At 41.7% G+C, this 20,376-nt stretch overlaps 1 protein-coding gene across 5 annotated transcripts in view; it reads left to right on the forward strand.

Moving 5' to 3' along the window:
• ascc3 (activating signal cointegrator 1 complex subunit 3) overlaps positions 1 to 20,376 on the forward strand; it is a 131,813-nt gene that overhangs the window by 53,944 nt on the left and 57,493 nt on the right. For all 5 annotated transcript variants that reach the window (XM_034528533.1, XM_034528538.1, XM_034528536.1 and 2 more), the window contains exon 11: positions 8,457 to 8,621. In XM_034528533.1, the coding sequence (XP_034384424.1) occupies positions 8,457 to 8,621 (165 nt within the window). The remainder of the gene's footprint in view (positions 1 to 8,456; positions 8,622 to 20,376) is intronic.

The following is a 20,376-nucleotide window of genomic DNA, read 5'->3' on the forward strand; positions in this document are numbered from 1 at the left end:
TCGTATCAGAATGAGAAAGAGGAATTGGACAGAGGAACAACTTGTGCTTTTGCATTTTAAAATTTTTTGCCATCAAAGATTTGAAACGTGGCAGGATCCAATTTCTACACACGTCACAGCACCTTTTGCAAAACCAATGGAAATGAGCTTTTTGATTTGGACCTATTTTCTTTCTCTGGTGTGCGTCCGAAGAAGAGAAAAACACTCACAGTGCCGACACGGCGTTCCTCACCGCCTGCATTAGCTGCACGGACCACAGATGTGAGCTCATGATGACCCTTGTGAAATGGACTTTTTGGGCTCCGGTACATAAGACTTTGATGAAGCTCTGAGAGAGCTATTGGCCATAATTGTACACTATATTCAGGGCCTTGTGAAGAGGAGACAAAGTGCAGCTTTGAATGAAAGTTCAAGATCTTAAAGATGAAAGCATGTTTTAATGGATCGTATCGGCTGAAATAAGCCCAATTAACTGCAGATCCTTTCCCGGCTTTTCTCTTCTGTGTTTTATCCTCTCCTCTACTAGTGTTGGAAATGTGTTCTCCTTAACAACAGCAAGACAATGTATCAACACGTGAGAGTATTCCAACATGAGTATTCTAACAATGAGTATTCCAACAATGAGCTGGGGGTCTCACACCCGGATCGGCAAGCGCTAACAAATCTATTATGTAGAGCAGTGCATGTGTATGTACAGTGAATGTATTGTGTGTGTGTGTGTGTGTGTGTGTGTATCTGTATCACAGCCTTGACATCTCTTGTTCCTTTGAGCCATAGAGCACCGTTGTTGTTGTTGTTAATAACACATCGGTGAGCCACACGGTTACACTGGATGACATGTTCCATTGTTACCATAACCATAACCCTAGTTTATTTTTGTCCTGATCCCACACACACCGTTCTGCCGCCACAGAGACTCACTAAAGCACCAAATGTGGATTCATCCGCGGCTGGAAATAGTCCCCAGCATATGCACTGTATCCTCCTGAGTAGTTATTGCAAAAAACTACAGCGACCAGCTGTTTTTGGGAAAGGACTGCACATTTAAAAATAAAAAAAACCCGTAATATTTATGAGCCATTTTGTGTGGGCCTGATTGGTTCTTCGTTGGGAACCAGTGGGCTCAGGAGGTTTTGATAATAGCACCGACCTGACAACTTAGTAAATAGTCAGGGAAACTCCAGGACACATTAATGTCTTTAAATGAGAGATTAACCAATGAAACACAATTGAACTATTATGTAAATTGCTTAATATACACGGGCAATTATCCTACAGAAAATATTCCATTATGTGGGCCAATCCAGTTTTAAGAATGTCCAACCTTTAACAATGAGACCTTTTTGTTCAGGAGATAAAGAGACATCTTTTTATTCAGTTGTTGAGTTCAATTTGCCAGTCGATGAGTTTCATTTCCGTGGAGGTTGGTCAGGTAATGAAGTACATCTGTGCTGTTCTTGTGGGTTTCATGCCAGGCCTTTTTGCATCTGGGATGTTTTAAAAATCTCCTCGATGGAATATTGGTGCGTAGCGGTCGAGAGGCGTATATCGCTGAAGCCTTCAGCTCAGCAGTGCACCGTGTCTACAGTTTAGGCTGTCAGTGACTAAATGCCACATGTCACGGAGACCCAAGTCAAGTTCACCTGTCTGATGGCCACCTGCTGGTTAGAGTGAAGGGGGTTGGCCCTGGAGCCAGCAAAACCTGCTCAGGCTCACTTAGTGGACCCCCCCCCCCCCAACCACAGAACAAAACGACACTAATAACAACCTAGCAACCTTCCCTAAGGAGTTTCCTTCACTTTGTATAGGAGGAGGATGGATTAATTACAACGAGGCCACAGAACGGGGATGAAAGCTGCGGGTTGAACACATATTTTGAGAGAGCCGGGCTCCTCCAGCCTGAAAGACTGAACTATCAGACTGAGAAGGTTGGGAAAGCATGCATATCTGGTAAATCCAAAAGAGTTTGGATTTGAGCGATTGCACAGCTTAGAGCCAAAGTTTTATAAGCCTTGTGGGACTAGTGAATAGAGAAAAGGAAAGGTTGGGGCTCGGTGTGTGTGTGTGTGTGTGTGTGTGTGTGTGTGTGTGTGTGTGTGTGTGTGTGTGTGTGTGTGTGTGTGTGTGTGTGTGTGTGTGTGTGTGTGTGTGTGTGTGTGTGTGTGTGTGTGTGTGTGTGTGTGTGTGTGTGTGTGTGTGTGTGTGTGTGTGTGTGTGTGTGTGTGTGTGTGTGTGTGTGTGTGTGTGTAGGGGGGGGAGGGTGGCGGCAGGAGGTGGGGTTTATTTCTATGAAATGAGGCCAATTCCAGCTAATCTGAAGGTGTATTAAAGTTGCATTTCTATCAGGTCATGTGAAGAGATTTCACAAAGAGAATGATTAGTCAGATTCACTGCAGCTCTGCAGCACTCGTTCACTTAAACCTCTCCACTTTCTGTCTCTCTCATCCTTTCATTTTGCCTGTTAGTGTCAGTACATTTACACAAAGTGGTTGAGTGAAAGGGGGCCGTCCGCATCTAACAGGCCGGAGTGATGCCACTCACTGTAACCTTGGTCGTCTCCTGCCTCTCCTCAAGGTCCTCGCTACTTCTTTCATCATGTCCTTTTGATGTGTCTGATAGAGTTTGGGGGGTGGAGGGGGGGGGTTCTGGCCTCACTTCAGCCTCTTTTAAAGTGTATGAAGAAGAGAAGGAAGTCTTGAACATCACAAGTCGTGGCATTAAGAACTTATTTACTGTTAGGCTGACGCGCTCGTCCTGCGGCCTTCATCGGGGTCATTACGCAACACTTAAGACGAGCAATGTACACCGTGACTACCAGCTACCAATGGGGGAGTGACTTCACTACATGAGAGCGTTGTATTAGACCAATCATGGGCTGTGTCTGATGATTGGTATGATTAAAACCATATATGGTCCACAGACAGGAGGTATCTATAAGGAGTGAAAAAAAGAAGAAGAGAAAAAAAGCATTGGTTAATATTGTTCGTGGGCAATTTTGTCAGCAGTCGATGGCCAGGAAGTTGGAGGAGCATCTGAAATTATTTGGCAGTGAATTTAGTCTTTATGATAATATTATTGCTTCCCTCAATTAAAGCTGTGGGTTATGATGATGTTGGATCCTGAATACATGCACAATGTTTCTGCTATATACATATTTCCCCAAGTGCACACACTACTTATCTCTACTATAAGCAGCCATTTTAGATCAATCACCACCGTTTGGGCTCCCCACACATCAAGCAGAGGGGAGACGGGTAAAACATTTTTTAGCTGAGCCACCCGGAGAATATAAATAATTCTCAAAGCTCATTGTTTTCTGCGCAGTTTGCCCCGAAGTGGAAGTCATGTTTCATTTTGAGTCACCTTAAAAGAATGGCCTTGTTTGTGGTCGTGTGTGCTCTGATGGATTTGGTACGCAGTCACCACACCAGCCCTAATGTAGTTTGAACTACTGGTGTTCCTCACTGTTATGGAAGAAGGACATAACAGGAGCAACATTTTTCCCTTTTCAAATGAGTGCTTTGTGCTGGATCTCACGTCTGCCTGTGAATGTTCTTCATGTGGACCTCGAAAAGGAAGAAACTTTAACGTTTCAAATATGACAAAGTAGTTTGGTGTGGTGATTTGTAATGGCGTAGGGCTTTGTGATGGTGTTGCCATAACGCCCACCCCTACCTGCGATGTTGTTTGGTGCTTTTAACAAACCCCATTATTATTAGGTTTTGGTAACGTTAAAAGTATTTATATGAAGCGGGCTAACCCATTAGGGGGTTACCCATAACACCCTTCTCTGCGTAGAGATCCCTTTGCCTGGAGACCCATAGAGTGGTCGTGAATGTCAGGAACAAGTAACTTCACGTTTGCCGTATTGATTGGAGACTAATGTTGTTTGAGGTGTTGTGTGAGGCAGATGGCCGCCCACCCAGAGCCTGGCTCTCCTCCAGGTTTCTGCCCGCTGAAAGGGAGTTGGTCCTTGCCGCTGTCGCCGAGGGCTCACGGTGGTAATCGTTGGTTGGGTCTCTGTAAATATCATAAAGAGTACGGCCTGGACGTGCTCTGTCGAAAAAGTTCCCGGAGATAACTTGCGTTATTATTTGGAGCTATATGAATACAACTGTGTGATTTATTTCTGCAAGTCGATTTACAACAGCCTGATCAGCTGTGTTGATCTCATCCATGCTTCTTATTTCTCTCTGACTTTTCTGGCTCTGGCGCAGCAAGGTGTAACGTCCAATTCCTAATCCCACCCACACCGCTTTGATTGGCTCGTTTTTTGTTTTTTTTAAACAAGGAATCACTAGACCCCTTTTGAGTAAAGAAAATCCGAGATATGTGCACTGATTCAGAGACCTGGAACCTGGGTAGCAGAAAGCTGCAGTGATTGGTCAAATCCACTAGAACTCCTAATTGTATCCTATGCAGAAAGAAATGTGGGGATTTAAAAATACAGGTAAGCTCTTACAAATTATGATAAGCTGTTTATTCTTGCAGATCACTGATTATTGGAAGAATGCATCATGTTTGAAGATTATGTTTGAGTTGAAACTCAGCAGAAACAGGAGGCCGGTAGCGAAGAATCCTAATAAATGGGCTTGTGGGCCTACTGCACCAGTCTATTGTGACTTCATATTCCTGTAGTACATTTATCTTACTTTGTTTTCCCCCCATCAACCACTGAACAGAAGAAAAGAGCAGTTGTCATTGTATTTAGGGAATTATGAGCCATATTCTTAGGAGGACTGAACATAAGGAAACACCCCCACACACACACAATGCTGCATTGAGAAGGTTTTCATTACGGTTTTGCCTCGACAAGCCGTTAGTTGTTCACATATCGCAATCTAGTAAATGTCTTTCTTTAACCTCCCCACTCCATCTTCCTCCCACCCACCTCTTCCTCCCACATCCTCCTCTCTTCATGGCTGCGATAGTTACCATGGAAACAGAAAGGGTTTGGAGGGATGGTGCCATGTGGATGCCATGTGTGCGGGTGGGTGGCATCCTGGGACTTCCAGGCCCTCTTCCTTCACTGTCCAGAGAGGGAATATCAGTTAATGACATCCAAGAAGGAGCAGCCTCACAGCCAGACGGTTTCCTGTAAAGGTGGAACGAGAGGCTCGAGCGGGTCGTGTTCCTTTGTAAAGTCACACGCAGAGCATTTTAAATGGCTGCTGAGGTGTTTCAGCCCATGTTGTTCTTGTTAAACAGAAGAGCACTAAAGAACAAAATGAAGTTTAGAGGCAAAACCGATTAAAAGCTACTGAAAAACAGCCATTACCTGAATGTCAGGCTGCATTGAGCCACCGCACTTACTGTAAGGATGCACATGCTGAAAGAGAGCACGACCCGTCAATGCCAAGCTCATCACTCCCACTACTCTCATTAAAGGAGCATAAAAAGGGAGATTTTATCATCTATGGGAATGTTCACTGTTACCTTTATATTGTAGAAGCCACCACTTAAATATGCCAGTTCAGCAGGGGTGACATGGGAAGAAAAATGGTATTGTGCTCTCAAATGACTAAAAACCAAATGTTTAACAGAATCAAGCAGGCAGTGTGTCCAAGTATCTCTCGTCAAATGTCCATTCAAAGGACTTCATTTAAATGAGATTCATGGCCCAGTGAAGTCCAGCGCTCGTCACAACATCCGACACATTGACTTGACTTGGTAGAAAACCACCTAGCTTCTGTTTGGGAATCAATGAGAACGTGATAATAATAATAATAATAATAATAATAATCCATTTAATTTATATAGCGCTTTTTAATAATAATTGATAATTGCTTTGGATACTTTTGTAAAGTTGCGCGAACACCTCGTCGCACCGCTGACGGGTTGAAGGACAATTTGACTTCTGAAGTTACTTTACATTTGTAACTATAGAATACTTATGTCTCTTTCATGGGGACATTCAGGTTTTAGATTCTGATTGTCCCACACAGTGAAATATGTTATATTTGAGTTTTCGGTCTCAAAAGTTGCAAATGAATCCCCGAAATTTGATTTCGTAAAAACGTTCTTCTTCTTCGTGCAACTTAAAAGTCTAGTGATGAATTACTGAAAAGAGCAGTTTTTACAGGACATTTTCTGAGCAGTTTTCTGAACCCATTCTCTGATTAAATCTTTAAGAAATCTTAAATGAAAACGTGAAGATTCGGTGGATTTAGTGGATTGATTTCAGTCCCGCTGCGATCAACGGATAAATGAGCTAAATAACACCATTCAGCCAAACAATGGCACGCTTTCTCTGCACCTCCTTGTGTGTGTTTGTGAGGCAATTAAGAAGGCGCTTTGGCCTGTGCTCCATTTGCCAGAGCCTCCATTTAGATGAACCAGTCGTTCCAATTAGGAGCGGACGCTTCCTCTTCTGTGAGTACGCCAGCCTCTAATGGCTGGATAGATTGATTTAAATGCAAACGAGAGAGGATTTAATGAACTGCTTTTACAGAAAGGGTTTAATTTGAATTTTGCACACACACACACAGACAGGTTGCCAAACAGTTCACACACCATTAATTATACATTGTAGAGTTTTTCTTAGAAAGAAAGAGTAAATTACTACACTAGAGTTGTAGGCACTAAGCAGAGTGCGGAGATGGTTTCTGTTGACATTTGATACAGATGAGATGTGATGATACTGTTGAATATAATTAGTCTGAGAGGAATGCCAAAACACAAGAAGATACAGTAGTTAGTATGCTGTTGACATCATCCAAAAGGACGGTTCCTGTGGATGTAGTGGATCACAGACTGACATTGACATACATCTGGTAAACGCTGGAGAACTAATGGAAGCCAGCACACACGACGTGATTGATGTTGCTCGCCTGTTATTATGCTGCTATGATTTAGATGCTTCTATCTGCATTGTAATGAGCGGAGCTATGGGCAATTGGGCATTGATGAGCCGTGAGCCTGAGAGCATTCTGGAGGGATTGTGGTTGTGTTGCTCTGGGTTTTACACCGTGTGTCATCCGGCTCAGTCAGCAGGAAATACTGGGGGAAATTTATCTCGGCAATCATCTCGAAAATAATCTCAATATTTCTTGTGAAAAGAATTCTAAGACCGTATACGTAAACATCTGGCGACCTCACTCTTTTGCTATTTTTGGACAACTCTCAGAAGGGTGTTCAGAGAGTTTAATATTGGACCTCTTGTCACAAAGAAAAGAAAAGCCTTCTTAAAGCAAACTCAGTGTAAGAGATGCAAGGCCCACTTCCTCAGTCTGTGCTAAAATACAATCTTAAGTTCAGTTGAAGTAGATATGAGTCTTCAGCCGTCTGCGTAAGACAGATCAAGTCTCACTATCGCCTCTGCAGCTCATTGGTTTCAGTTCATGACTGATAACAAATAGACAGAAACTATGAAGAATTACTTCAGGGATGATGATTATCCTTCATTATCCATCATGGTCTCAGCAAAATGACCTTTTACCAATCTTTGCAGAATGCAAACGTTCTTCAATGGGTCTCCTTCCTCCTCTGCTCTCCCCTCCTTTTTCAGTGTCTGTCTCTGAGGGGTTTGATGTCGGATAAGACCCGCCTCCTTGATGTTCAGCAACCCAGTAGTGGGACAAATGTAGACCGCCTTATATGTGCTCTTATCTTACAGCTCTAAAAGCTGAAAGATGCGAGCTGATCTAGTTCTGCTTGAGGGGAAGACTTGTGCTCAGGTAGTTAACGTTCATGAGGTTGTACTTGTGTAGCAGCAACATAGTGATGTAGCCTGTCTGATAGCCGTAACCGGCAGATTACTGATGGTGTGTTACCGATACAGAGCTCACGCACAGCCCTTAGAAGCCGAGGACACACTGCCCGTCCTACGTCCCCTGGACGGTACATGACGGGGAAAGCCTCAATGCCGGTCTTCATTACATTACAGTATTCGTATTCAGTATTCTCTTAGCTGATGTGATAAAATGTATTTTTCTTATTTCCAAAAATGATCACAAATGAGATGAAACCATAACCATGAGGTTGCTGACTTTCAGCTCAACCTCTGAGAAGGGCCACATCCATATTGAGGGTTGGAACCGCAGAAACCTGTCGAGCAATGTGTAAGCAAACCTTGTCAAGGTTTATATGCGTCTGTGCGAAGTACACACCTGCTGATGTGAACATAAAAGCTTACTGTAACAAATTAATGGTGATTCACTGTTTTTTCAATGCTACTGGGAAACAGTGAGAAAAAAGTCAATAATGTTCACAGAGGCAGTGTAAATCCGGGTCTCCCTGGACACCACAACGCAATGAATGGAACAGAATCACTGTCAGTTTTGTCATTAACATGATTCGATTTTTTTTCCTGCTATCTTTTCATTGCTGTGTTTAGCTTTATTTTCTGTTGTGAATTCCCTGTTGTTTCATTTAATCCCGAGCGTTTTGTCGTGAGTTGTATCGAACTGCTATTCCAGCACCAGGACCCTGTTTCTCAAGCCTCCGTGTGTTTCCAGATGTTGGTGACGACTCCAGAGAAGTGGGACGTCGTGACCAGGAAGAGTGTTGGAGATGTGGCTCTCTCCCAGATTGTGCGTCTCCTAATCTTGGATGAAGTGCACCTCCTCCATGAAGACCGAGGACCAGTACTGGAGAGCCTGGTGGCCCGGACCATCAGACAGGTTAGTCCTGGTCCCTCTCTACCTCTAAATGTGGCTATATGTTACTCTCCCTTCTGCTCCCTCTGCCTCCTCCTGAAATAGTTTGAATATGTGTAAAACAGTCAGTTTGCAAACGTATACCTGTAAGTTAACATTTTTGTATGCTGGCCATTAGAATAGACACTGCTGTCTTGCACTTGCCGTAAGTGCAGTAATTATATTTAGAGGTTGCAGTTGTCACAATGGAAGGGGATTGTTCCAAACGCAGTATAGAAAAACTGTAATAACTGTCAATTTTTTTGAATGAAATGTTAATTCATACATATCCAATAGGCCATAACCTTGAATGCATATGTGACCAGAGGAGGAGGAGAGACTGCCTTTTCCCTCTTAGGTCTTTTCACTTTTCACATGTCGGTTGTGCTTGTGTCCACATTTGTTCATTAACCGTAAAACATTTCTCAATGTGTATGGATTCAAAAATGAGACACGAGTTGGTTATTGGTGAACATTGGACAGGCTGATTCAAAGAAAGTGAATGAGCCCACTGTGTGGTTCCCTCAGCGCTCCACCACGTCTACAAGTACACAGGGCTGGGCATTGTTTGACTTTGTTTCATACAGGCCTACAAAGTGAAACCCCAGTTTCTGCACTATATTTTTCAAAATTATTGGGAGTATTGATCCAAAATGTTGAGCCAAATAGTGATTAATAACCGGATTGTCAAACTTTGAAAACCGCAGAGTATAAAAGCCAATGCTCACTTTTGGTACTTCATAGTTTTAGCTACTCGGTACTACAGATACATACATCAGTACTCTGTACGTATTTAGGTTAAATGCTTATCTCCACTAGGATGAATGTGCTGAACAAGCTTCTGCTCTCCTTCCAGTATTTTTTCTGCCAAGTTGCACTTTTTATTCACTCTGTGACAAACAAGCATGCCGAGAGAAAGAGGCTCACAGACGGCACTGCACTTCTCACCATCATCTCCCTATTGCAGTTACTCTTCCCACATTATCCACAAAATGTCCCCAGAGCTCTGTTAAACACCCGAGTGAAGGCTGCAAAATGAGACACAAAGGGAGAGGAGAGACGAGGGAGTCACAGTGCGTGTGCCTGTGTGTGTGTGTGTGTGTGTGTGTGTGTGTGTGTGTGTGTGCGCGTGTGTGTGCGTGTGGAAGAGGAAGTTTAACGAGGCAGGGGAGAGTGAGCAATTAGTTAGACTATGGAGTTATTCAATATGTTCAGGTGTAGGCAGCTCGCTAGTTCGAGGAGTTGGTTGTATTGGTTCCGGGGATTATATGTATTAGATTTATAAGTGTGTGTTGAGTCCCAAAAACAAGTCGTCATAACGTATCCTCACACTACCACCAGGTGGAAATATGTTGATGCTGATGATGTCTTCGTTCCCAAGTACTGTACTTTGGCTGTTTCCATTTCCGAGGCAAATATTGTAATTTGTACCGCGTGACGTTGGTCTTATGCTATGTTCACATCACACTCAAGATGTTGATGCAGTATGATTTGTGTTCATTGTTGAGGGAACGGGGGCTTACCTCCATGTAGATTGCCAACGTTTGAGCAACCGCTGCAGAATGAAGCAGGATGTTGTGTCTCGGTTCATAACAACATCTGAGCTTTGTGAATCCAGCCAGCCACGCAGTTGGCTGGTTCACTGCAGCGGCAGCATTTCATCGCAATAAACGCATACAAAGGATGCCATGATGACTACATAATGAAACTTGATTTTTTTTTAAAAAGTAGACTTGATGGTTGGTCATGTCTGTTCACAAGACGACAACTTTTGAAATGCTGATATCAATATCGTTAGTATACATAGAGGTTTTCTAGGTATTATATTCTCCTGAAGAATCTGAGAGAAACTAATACACATTTTGGCATTGGATTTATTTTGGGGGTTGCTAATTTTATAGTAATTTAGTAAAAGAGAGTTTTGCGTTCCTCCCCTGTATTGTAGTGTTTAATAATCACTGTGATCCTAAAGCATGTTCTTGTTTTATTTAAATGTTTGTTTCTAAAACAAGTTTTATTTAGAAGTGTCCGTGTTGCATCATTCCTTAGACACTGGCCATATATGCGTCTAGTTGTCACTGGCTATCTGACATCTTGTATTGGGTCTAGGCTCTAAGTCAGTTAGTGTTACCAAGTTGTTTTGTTCTAATGCGAGCGCGTCGTCTGCCAGTAAAGTAGCAGCAGCACGCCAATCCAAACGACACATCGTAAACGGCATGAGTTCTGCCCCCTTGGCACCATGCTGCTACTGGAAGACATAATCAGTGCACTGTCTGTGAAGCTGATTTCCCCCGATGATGACTGACAGGTGTCTGTGCAGGAACCAGCCAGGACATTTAGATTATTAGAGTGATTACGTGAAGGGAATTTTGACGGCGAAATAGAGAGAATGAGCCTCCGCGTGCCATATCTCCCTCTGATGAGCTGCGTTTATGATCCCGTCTGTGGACGGATTGGAGAAGAAGTAAGGGGAATGTTTTAGAATGCACAGACGACCGCTGACTCATCCAGGCATCGTGCTCTGTGAATTACATTTTGACCCTGAAAATGTCTCTATAAATGTCCACACTGTCTGTCCCTGGCACTGAGTGATGTGACTCATTCTGTACCCGGTTCATGAAAGCCTTCAGATGTGTTGTGTTATTTATGGGATGTGTGTCTCTGTGGAATTAAGGCTCCAATCCGGTTTATTCAAGAACACATCCATATCCACACTTTTTAAGTCAGTCACATTGGTAGCTATCCATCGCAGCGTTTAGTACATAATACATCCGCCAGACCTGTAAACCTCATGGGTAAGAATATCATCATCCTCATAATCTAATAAATACCGATTTAGTAGTTTTATTGAATAGTTCATAACCAGTTTGAATATAAAGGATGAAAGGAAATAAACTGAACAGGGAACTGAAACAAAATAAAACACTAGTAGACACAATTAAAGGCAGACTGAAAATGAATGCGTTGTAATCTGTAGATATCCCACACAAATGAATTTGGATATAATTCACTTTATCATGAACCAGGAAAATTAAAAGACCAGGTGGGTCAGAGACTGCTGTTTTTCTCCATGTAACTACCACACAAACAATTCCTCCACCGAACTTAGTATTTCACGATATTTTCCAAAATCTTAACCTGAGTAGTTTTGTTGTCTTAACCAAACCATGTAGTGTTGTTGCCTAAACCTAACTAAGTAGTTTTGTTCCCTAAACCTAACTAAGTAGTGTTGTTGTCTTAACCTAATAGAGTAGTTTTGTTGTCTAAAGTTCAGACAACAAAACTACTCAGTTAGGTTTAGACTCTAAACATAACTGAGTAGTTTTGTTGTCTTAACCTAACCAAGTAGTTTTGTTTTCTAAACCTAACCAAGTAGTTTTGTTGCCTAAAACTAACTAAGTAGTTTTGTTCCCTAAACCTAACTAAGTAGTTTTGTTGTCTTAACCTAATCGAGTAGTTTTGTTGTTTAAACTGAACCGTGTAGTGTTGTTCCCTAAACCTAACCAAGTAGTTTTGTTTTCTAAACCTAACCAAGTAGTTGTGTTGCCTAATCCTAACTAAGTAGTTTTGTTTTCTAAACCTAACCAAGTAGTTTTGTTGCCTAAACCTAACTAAGTAGTTTTGTTGCCTAAACCTAACTAAGTAGTTTTGTTCCCTAAACCTAACTAAGTAGTGTTGTTGTCTTAACCTAATAGAGTAGTGTTGTTGTCTAAAGTTCAGACAACAAAACTACTCAGTTAGGTTTAGACTCTAAACATAACTGAGTAGTTTTGGTGTCTTAACCTAACCAAGTAGTTTTGTTTTCTAAACTTAACCAAGTAGTTTTGTTTTCTAAACCTAACCAAGTAGTTGTGTTTCCTAATCCTAACTAAGTAGTTTTGTTTTCTAAACCTAACCAAGTAGTTTTGTTCCCTAAACCTAACTAAGTAGTTTTGTTGTCTTAACCTAATCGAGTAGTTTTGTTGTTTAAACTGAACCGTGTAGTGTTGTTCCCTAAACCTAACCAAGTAGTTTTGTTTTCTAAACCTAACCAAGTAGTTGTGTTGCCTAATCCTAACTAAGTAGTTTTGTTTCCTAAACCTAACTAAGTAGTTTTGTTGCCTAAACCTAACTAAGTAGTTTTGTTCCCTAAACCTAACTAAGTAGTTTTGTTGTCTTAACCTAATCGAGTAGTTTTGTTGTCTTAACCTAATCGAGTAGTTTTGTTGCCTAAACCTAACTAAGTAGTTGTGTTGCCTAAACCTAACTAAGTGGTCTTCTGTGAAGACGGAAGTTAATTTTGAGAAGACTGTTTGAATGTAAAGAGCGGAAGTTGACACATGTTGCCGGACCTCTGTTGGGAAACTTTTTCATAAGGTATCATATGAACCATTGTACAAGGATAGGTTTTTGAATGGAGTGGGTTGGAAATAAATAGTTTAAAATGTTCATGAATATGCCTTTGACTGGCGATTAGTTTTTATAAATAGGTGTATAGACTATAGGTGTGTAAAAATAAAGTAATGCTTTTCCGGAAACATCCCACTCAATTGGTACTAGTAGTGTGATGGACCCACTCAAGTGCTCATCTTTCTGAGAAATGTTGAAAATACATGGATACCGGTCATAAGCTAAAGGACTTAGACCAGAGTGAGGAAGGCAGAGGGATGAGCTGCTGTGCTGTGCAGCGACGGAGACCTCTCGGTGGGGTTAACCGCAAGGTAATTGAAAAGTGCTCCGTACATGTGACCGCTGTTTACTCGGTTCACTGCCCACTTATCTGCAGGTTTAGCTGATATTACTGAACAAAGGCTGACTGGGCTCTTTGTACACCTTAACACCTTTTTAGAGGTTGTGCTGGGGTGCACAAGTCTGTCTGTTTGCCAGCAGACTGCACATGCTCCCGGTGCTTAGAACACAGCTGTGAGACTGGACTTTCCCATTTGCATGCCAGGAAACAGGCTTCAGAGCAAGCGCAGTTCTCATGCAGCCAGAGGCGGAATCAGACCGATTGGCTGCCCTCGAAGATATTTGAGCTTTTGCCGTTTGCATCGCAGCCAATTCCTCCACCAGTCATTGTGTTCATACGTTCACACAGAAACTGCATAGCTTCATGTCTTTGAGACTAAGCTATGCAGATTCAATTCAATTAAATTCAGTTTATTTTGTATCGCCCAATATCACAAATTACAAATTTGCCTCAGAGGGCTTTACAATCTGTACACATACGACATCCCTTGTCCCAGGACCTCACATCGGAATCAGGAAAAGCTCCCCAAAAATAACCTTTCACGGGGAAAAAAGGGAAGAAACCTTCAGGAGAGCAACAGAGGAGGATCCCTCTCCCCGGATGGACAGAAGCAATAGATGTCATGTGTACAGATGAACAGCATTACAGAGTTACATAAACACATTACGTGTTACATGAATATGACAATCACACTTAAAATAAAAAAACTCACAGAATGGGTATTCATTAAACACCTGGATAGTCTTTGCATCTTCCCAGTATGAATTTGAGGTAGGAGTGACTGACGTTGCTCAAACTATTTATTATCTATTAATTAGAGTGATGCGTAGGGCAACCCGGATATATGGTTATATATATATTGGACTACATAGTTATCATGTTGTGGCCTTTTTTTTGTAATATTTTGAATTGTTTCTTCACCCCTGGTTTGGGATGCTCCTATGGATGGATGGATGGATGGATGGATGACGCTCCAAGCATTTACCTATCCCACCTATGCCTAGCACCGGCTCTGGGTGTACCATGGTTGGTTAGTGGATGATTCCTGAATGACTGCAGCTTGTGCTCTTTTACGAGGCAGCCATGATTTACCATGAAGTATCTCCGAACTGAAGGGACAATATGGCTGGACAAGTACACATCTCCAAAACTAGGCCCTGTAATAGACTCATTTGGGGGATGCCATCATAAACAGTGCAGCACTGTTACTGTTCCCAGGGACCCAACATCAGTCTGACAAGTGGCCATACAAGTTTTATTCCACTTTTAATCCAGTGTCACTGTCACTTGCTGGGACTCCATGCAGCACCTGCAGGTAAACTGACAGACTCAAAAACACTGGATCCTACGTTTCCCATGATGCAACTTAATAGCATTCTTTGCCAAAGTCTCTCTGGTTTTGAAGCCCAAGCTGAAAACCAGCCGATAGGTGATGACATCTAACACACTGCAGAGGGGGTATGATATCCTCTACACTGCTTGAATAATATTTAAAAACGTTCACATTCACAAAAGTCTGTTTTTTGACTGGATACTATTATTCAATTTTAATGGAGCGCTTCTATTTTAACCAGCGCAGCTTTTCTAGCCTTCACGGCAGTCCAGGAAACACACCGACCAATTACATGCGTTGAAAATCACATCACGTGAAGCTACTCGGCCAATCAAATATGTGTATTCTGATACGTATTATCCTCCACTCCAGTGAGATAAACACACATGAGAGAGTCGAGATGAGAGAGAGCCAACAGTGGGAGTGAGTCAGAGACATTCTTTCACATGGCGTTCTCCAACATATGAATATGCAATATGAAGCTCCACTATGAGACAAAGCACAACTCTCTTGAGCAAACGCACCCACTCACATCCGACATAACGGCACAGAAAAATAAACGTTAGAGCCCAATATGATCAGAATCCTGACACATTCATTCATTGACCGACAATGATGGAGACAGGGAGGAGAATAGAGCTGAAGCAAGAGGTTGTAATAACTTATTAGAAGATGAGAAAAATATAATATTGTGTCTTTTTTTATTGAAATCACTTCACACCTGAATTAAGTGAATTTAAAGCTGCAGGTCAAAGATAATTCAGTTCAGTTCATTGTTCTTGAATGTTGTACTTTATTTTAAGATGCACATTTTTTAAAAAGCTTTCTGTTATGTGATTTAAAAAAAAAAAGGTTTTACTTGAGATGAGAGATCATGTATTTATTATAAGATTATGTATTATTTATAATTTATGCAGTTCAATTTTAAATCTGACCATAAACATTGTTGAGATATTATTCAATTGGCCTTTCTTCATTTGATTTGACAGTCAGTTGTATTAACGTCTGTATGTAGTCAACAGCTGTTAAACTACTTCAATATATGGGATTAAATCATCAGACATCTTTGTGATGTTCTGGCATGAGGAAATTCTCTCGTCTCTGGACCTCGTTGATCTTTAATTCAATACGATTGTGCTAGACATCAAAAAGCAGTGTGTAGAATACAGGCGGCCGTAGCAGCAAAAAGTAATATGATTGTGCCGTTTGAGATACAGATTAGAAACTGCAATGTTTCGGTAGCCAAAAGTCATTGCTTGCAAAGTTGTAATCCGCATCTGAAGGAGAACGAGCTGTGGGAAGTGGAGAATGGGTTCCAAGGTGGGGAGGAGACAGACGGCAAAATGGAGGGAGAGCAGTGAGGGAAAGAAAGAAAGAAAGAAAGACGGGAACAGGGCAAGGCAGAAAGAAGGATGACAAATAAAATAGTAGATGGAAAGAACAAAAGAGGGGAGTGAGATTGACGAAGAAGAAGAAAATAAAAATATATATATATTACTCTGGCATTAATGCAATAATTCTATATTCATATTTTATTATCCAATAATAATAATTATGAAGAAATGAATCTCTAAAAAGCACATTTTCCATTTGTGAAAAGGGGTTCAGTCGTTTCCTAAAAACATCTGGCCACTGTAGTTTTTACTCTAAAGGGGCGATATAGTACGTCTGTTGGGGACTATTTTTAGTGGCGGATCAATCTACATCCGATGCGCTGATGGCTCATTCATAACCGTTGCGTATGCATTGCAATTTCACAAAAGTGGTGATCAATAAAAAAAATAAAACTTAGCAGGGAATATGTGCACCTGGACATGAACTCTGACCCACTTGTTTGCACATTACGGAGAAGCAGATAGTGAGGTGGTGAATTGTAGCCAGGTTGTTTTGTGATGCTTCTTACATATTTCATTTCAATAACAATAGTAATAACAAACGTCATAAACATTCAAACCACAAGTGTTATTGGTGCTTGTAGTGAGCCATAACTATACCAAAAGCACATTTTCCATTATGACATCTAAAAAAAAATCAAAGTCCGCTTTCTATTTCATCAGGACTGTCTAGGCTGATCGATATGATAATTAACGGATGAAATGATCATCACCGGTTGGACAGCCTCAGGGTGAACAGGGCACACCGTGCTGTACTCGCTCTCATCTCCACCACCTGCACAGAAGGACTCTCCACATCCCCATTAACGGTCCCAGTTCAACATCACAAAACTAAATCAATAATTTGTGTTTACCTATCAAACTTCCATTTTCACATGATGTTCCATGGTGGTGGATTCCACTGATTGTCGTGTTCATTTTTGGAAGCAATCAGTATGATTGCTCATAATGCGTGGTTCACCACGGAGAACCTTTGATCAGCAGGCTCATCTATATGCATCAATATTCATGAGGCGCTTTGCGTTCACCATTTAAGGCTGAATGTGTGCGCACAGAGGGCGGGATGTGAGGCGGAGCGACGGGTGCACATTTCCAGGTGGACTGTGGTTCATAACGGGAACTCCCCCAGCAGGTGTGTCAGCGCACAGTTTTAGAAGTCTGAGTTTGTCTTTGTCACACAATCACTTTTAGTATGGATCCTGAACACTCTCTCATCAATGAGGACACCGGTGAGTATTTGGGGCCGTCATTGTGACATCACCCGTTGGTTTGTGGGCTGCTGTTTTGAAGCCTCAAGTTCACCATTTTGTCCGTCGCCATCCATTTTTGCAACGAGTGAACGGACGTGACCATACCATATATGGAGTGCGGAGTGACATAGAGATGCCTTCTGCAGCTCTGGTTGAAGTAGAGACCTGTCAATCACAAGGTAGCGCCGCCCTAAAACATACTCTGCTTAATGGACTATGATTTACTAAATTAACATCATGGTGTATTGAAGAAGACTCAAAACTAGAGATTGAGACCATAAACTCATGTTTACTGAGAAGTCGTCATTTTCTCATAGAATCGCCATAATAGACTTCTATACAACCAGAGGAGTCGCCCCCTGGTGGACAGTAGAGAGAATGCAGGTTTTAAGACATGAAGCATAGACTTCTATACAACAAGAGTCGCCGCCCCCTGGTGGTCAGTAGAGAGAATGCAAATTTTAAGAGATGAAGCATAGACTTCTATACAACCAGAGTAGTCGCCCCCTGATGGACAGTAGAGAAAATGCAGGTTTTAAGACATGAAGCATCGGCTTCCCTGTTCAGAATCGGAGGTTGCCTCTTGCTTTGGACACATTCTCAATCCGTGTTGGTGCATCATTGTGTGGGTGTGGCTGTGCTCATGAGAGGATGAATATTGAATATCATTAGCCGTATACTCTGATGAGGACTACCAGCATTCGGAACATGTTTGCTCAGACTGTAAAGGCAGGTATTGGGAGAAGGGATCACTACATTGCCCTTTTAAGAATTACAAGCTTGTATAAGGAACAGATTAGTAATACAGTAACCTGAACCTAACATTTCTGTCGCGGAGGCTACAGAGGATTATGTCACTCTACTTGACTACAAACTGTGGGATTTTTCTTTCTGCCAGTTATTGTATCTAAATGTGACTGGCACAGAAAGCAGTGTGTTCCTGTTCGTCTTTGTGTGAGAATTTGTAAACAGCTCATAGTCCACCCTCCAACCCAAGGTGGCAGCAGCGCGCCCGGCAGCCCCTCCCCCACCCCTTTCATCGCTCCCCTTCTCATTATTGCCACACCTGACAGACTGCTATAATTGATTGTGCTAAAGGAATTACTCTGACTGCCTCTGATGCGCAAGGTGCTTAAGTTCACGTCTTCAGACACATTAATATGGAAATCTCTGTAAACTAAATGATATTTGTCCCCCTTTTTATGCAAATGTTTTAGAACCCAGCCAGTTATCACTTTGATGTTTTACTTGGAAGAGCTTTGGTTTGAGCCACATTTTCTTGGCCGGATGTTCTGCTACCAATTATGCTCTGCATTCAAGATAAAGTCCCTATAACCTTTATTACAAAGGCCTTTAGTGTTGCTCTGTTGTCGGGCTTCTTTTTCGTGGTTGGGTATTTAAGGAGCGTTTGTGCTCGCCCTTTAAGCTTACATAAGGCATGGCTTTTATAGTAATATATTTTGAATGCGCACAAAATTACTATTATGCACTGTAATAGGGTTGTTAGTAACTGTTACTTAACCAGATGCAGACATATCAGGGGGTGGACACACATTCTGTTATTTTCTCCCCTCACTGGAGTTCAGGAAGAATCAGATGTAGATGTAATCAACGGCTCAAAGTGAAAACCATCAAGGTTCCTTTTCTAGCTTGTTCTTTGGTTCTTGGAAACTCTGATCTCGTCATCCCTGTTTGCAGCTTTTAGTTATTAAAAAAGCTCTAATGAACCCTGGATGTGTCAGCAAGCCAATGACTGTTGCCTTGTTTGCCCATGGCTTTAGTAAGTTATAATATGTGTGGTAGTTCATGCAACTTTAGGATACAGGATGTTATCTTAAATATGTAATATTAAGAGATTATTATGATTATTAACATCCAAGCTGCACTTTGATGTTTTAGTACCTTTGACTTGTGCTTATGTACAGTCTGTCAAACACCTTTGTTTACTGTTATACATTTGTAGTCTCAGAGTATCCCTTTGGAACTGATGACATCATCAGGCTTATTCCCTCAGATTCTCTCAGACTGGATGAAGCTCCTGCAGAGCCACAGCAGACATTATACTGCTATGTTTACTGTCTGAGTAGTACTCTTCGTAACTAGTAAACAACTCTATCCTTTAAGTGTAAAATTGTTGGAGAACCCCTTCAAGTTGAGCATAAACAGTGTGTCGCCACCCATGATGCGGTTTCTCTGATATAATATATGGCTAGAGATACAGGTCTTTATTAATACCAATGAGAAATTGTGTTATTTCAGGTCACCACAGTGTCTCATTTTAATATTGTGCTCTATTAATTGAGTTACATTCAGCTCATTAACCGTTCTCCTTGGGGTAATTGGAAATTCAGCTGTTGATCTCAATGACCGTATGTTTTTATAAAATGTTATGATTATCACAGACTTAGATGAAACATGGATTATTCATCTCTTTACAAAGAGGCAGTAAAAGAAAGTGCTCCGCAGATGGTTTGACTCCCTGCAGGTGAACATGGGGGACAACTGCAGTACGGAGGTTCCGCCATGCTGGTGCGGATGTGTAGTGCAGGCTGGCAGGGGTTTGTTAGGTCTTATCTTGATGGGATGGTTTGACAGGTACTGCATCACATTAAAGGCCTTACCAATCTTCCCTGTCACATCCAGCAGGAGGCTCAGATAGTCCCCCTCCACCCTTAGGTTTCCCTCCTCTCACCCACATTGATACACAACATATTGAATTTTCTTCAGGTCTCAAAGACAAAGTAAAGGCATGTAGTATTTGAGTAAGACCATCTACTTTGTCTTGTAAGTCAAAGACATAGACCACAAAGCCGACCTGTTTCTACAATGTGCTTTTTGTTTTTGTTCAGACAGTTTCAGTCCTAGAAAGATTTAGGCCTGCAGCCTCACACACATACTGTAAAGTCTTAAATATTGACCAGGACCTAAATGCAAATATGTATGGCCAAAAATCCCTCCCCTTTCCTGGAAGGCTTTTAATTTGAAACTTTGGGAGCTTAACAGCAAAACAGAAAAATCAGCAAGGTGTAAACAG

Source organism: Cyclopterus lumpus, chromosome 25, assembly GCF_009769545.1.
Source record: "Cyclopterus lumpus isolate fCycLum1 chromosome 25, fCycLum1.pri, whole genome shotgun sequence".
NCBI classification, from domain to species: Eukaryota; Metazoa; Chordata; class Actinopteri; order Perciformes; family Cyclopteridae; genus Cyclopterus; species Cyclopterus lumpus.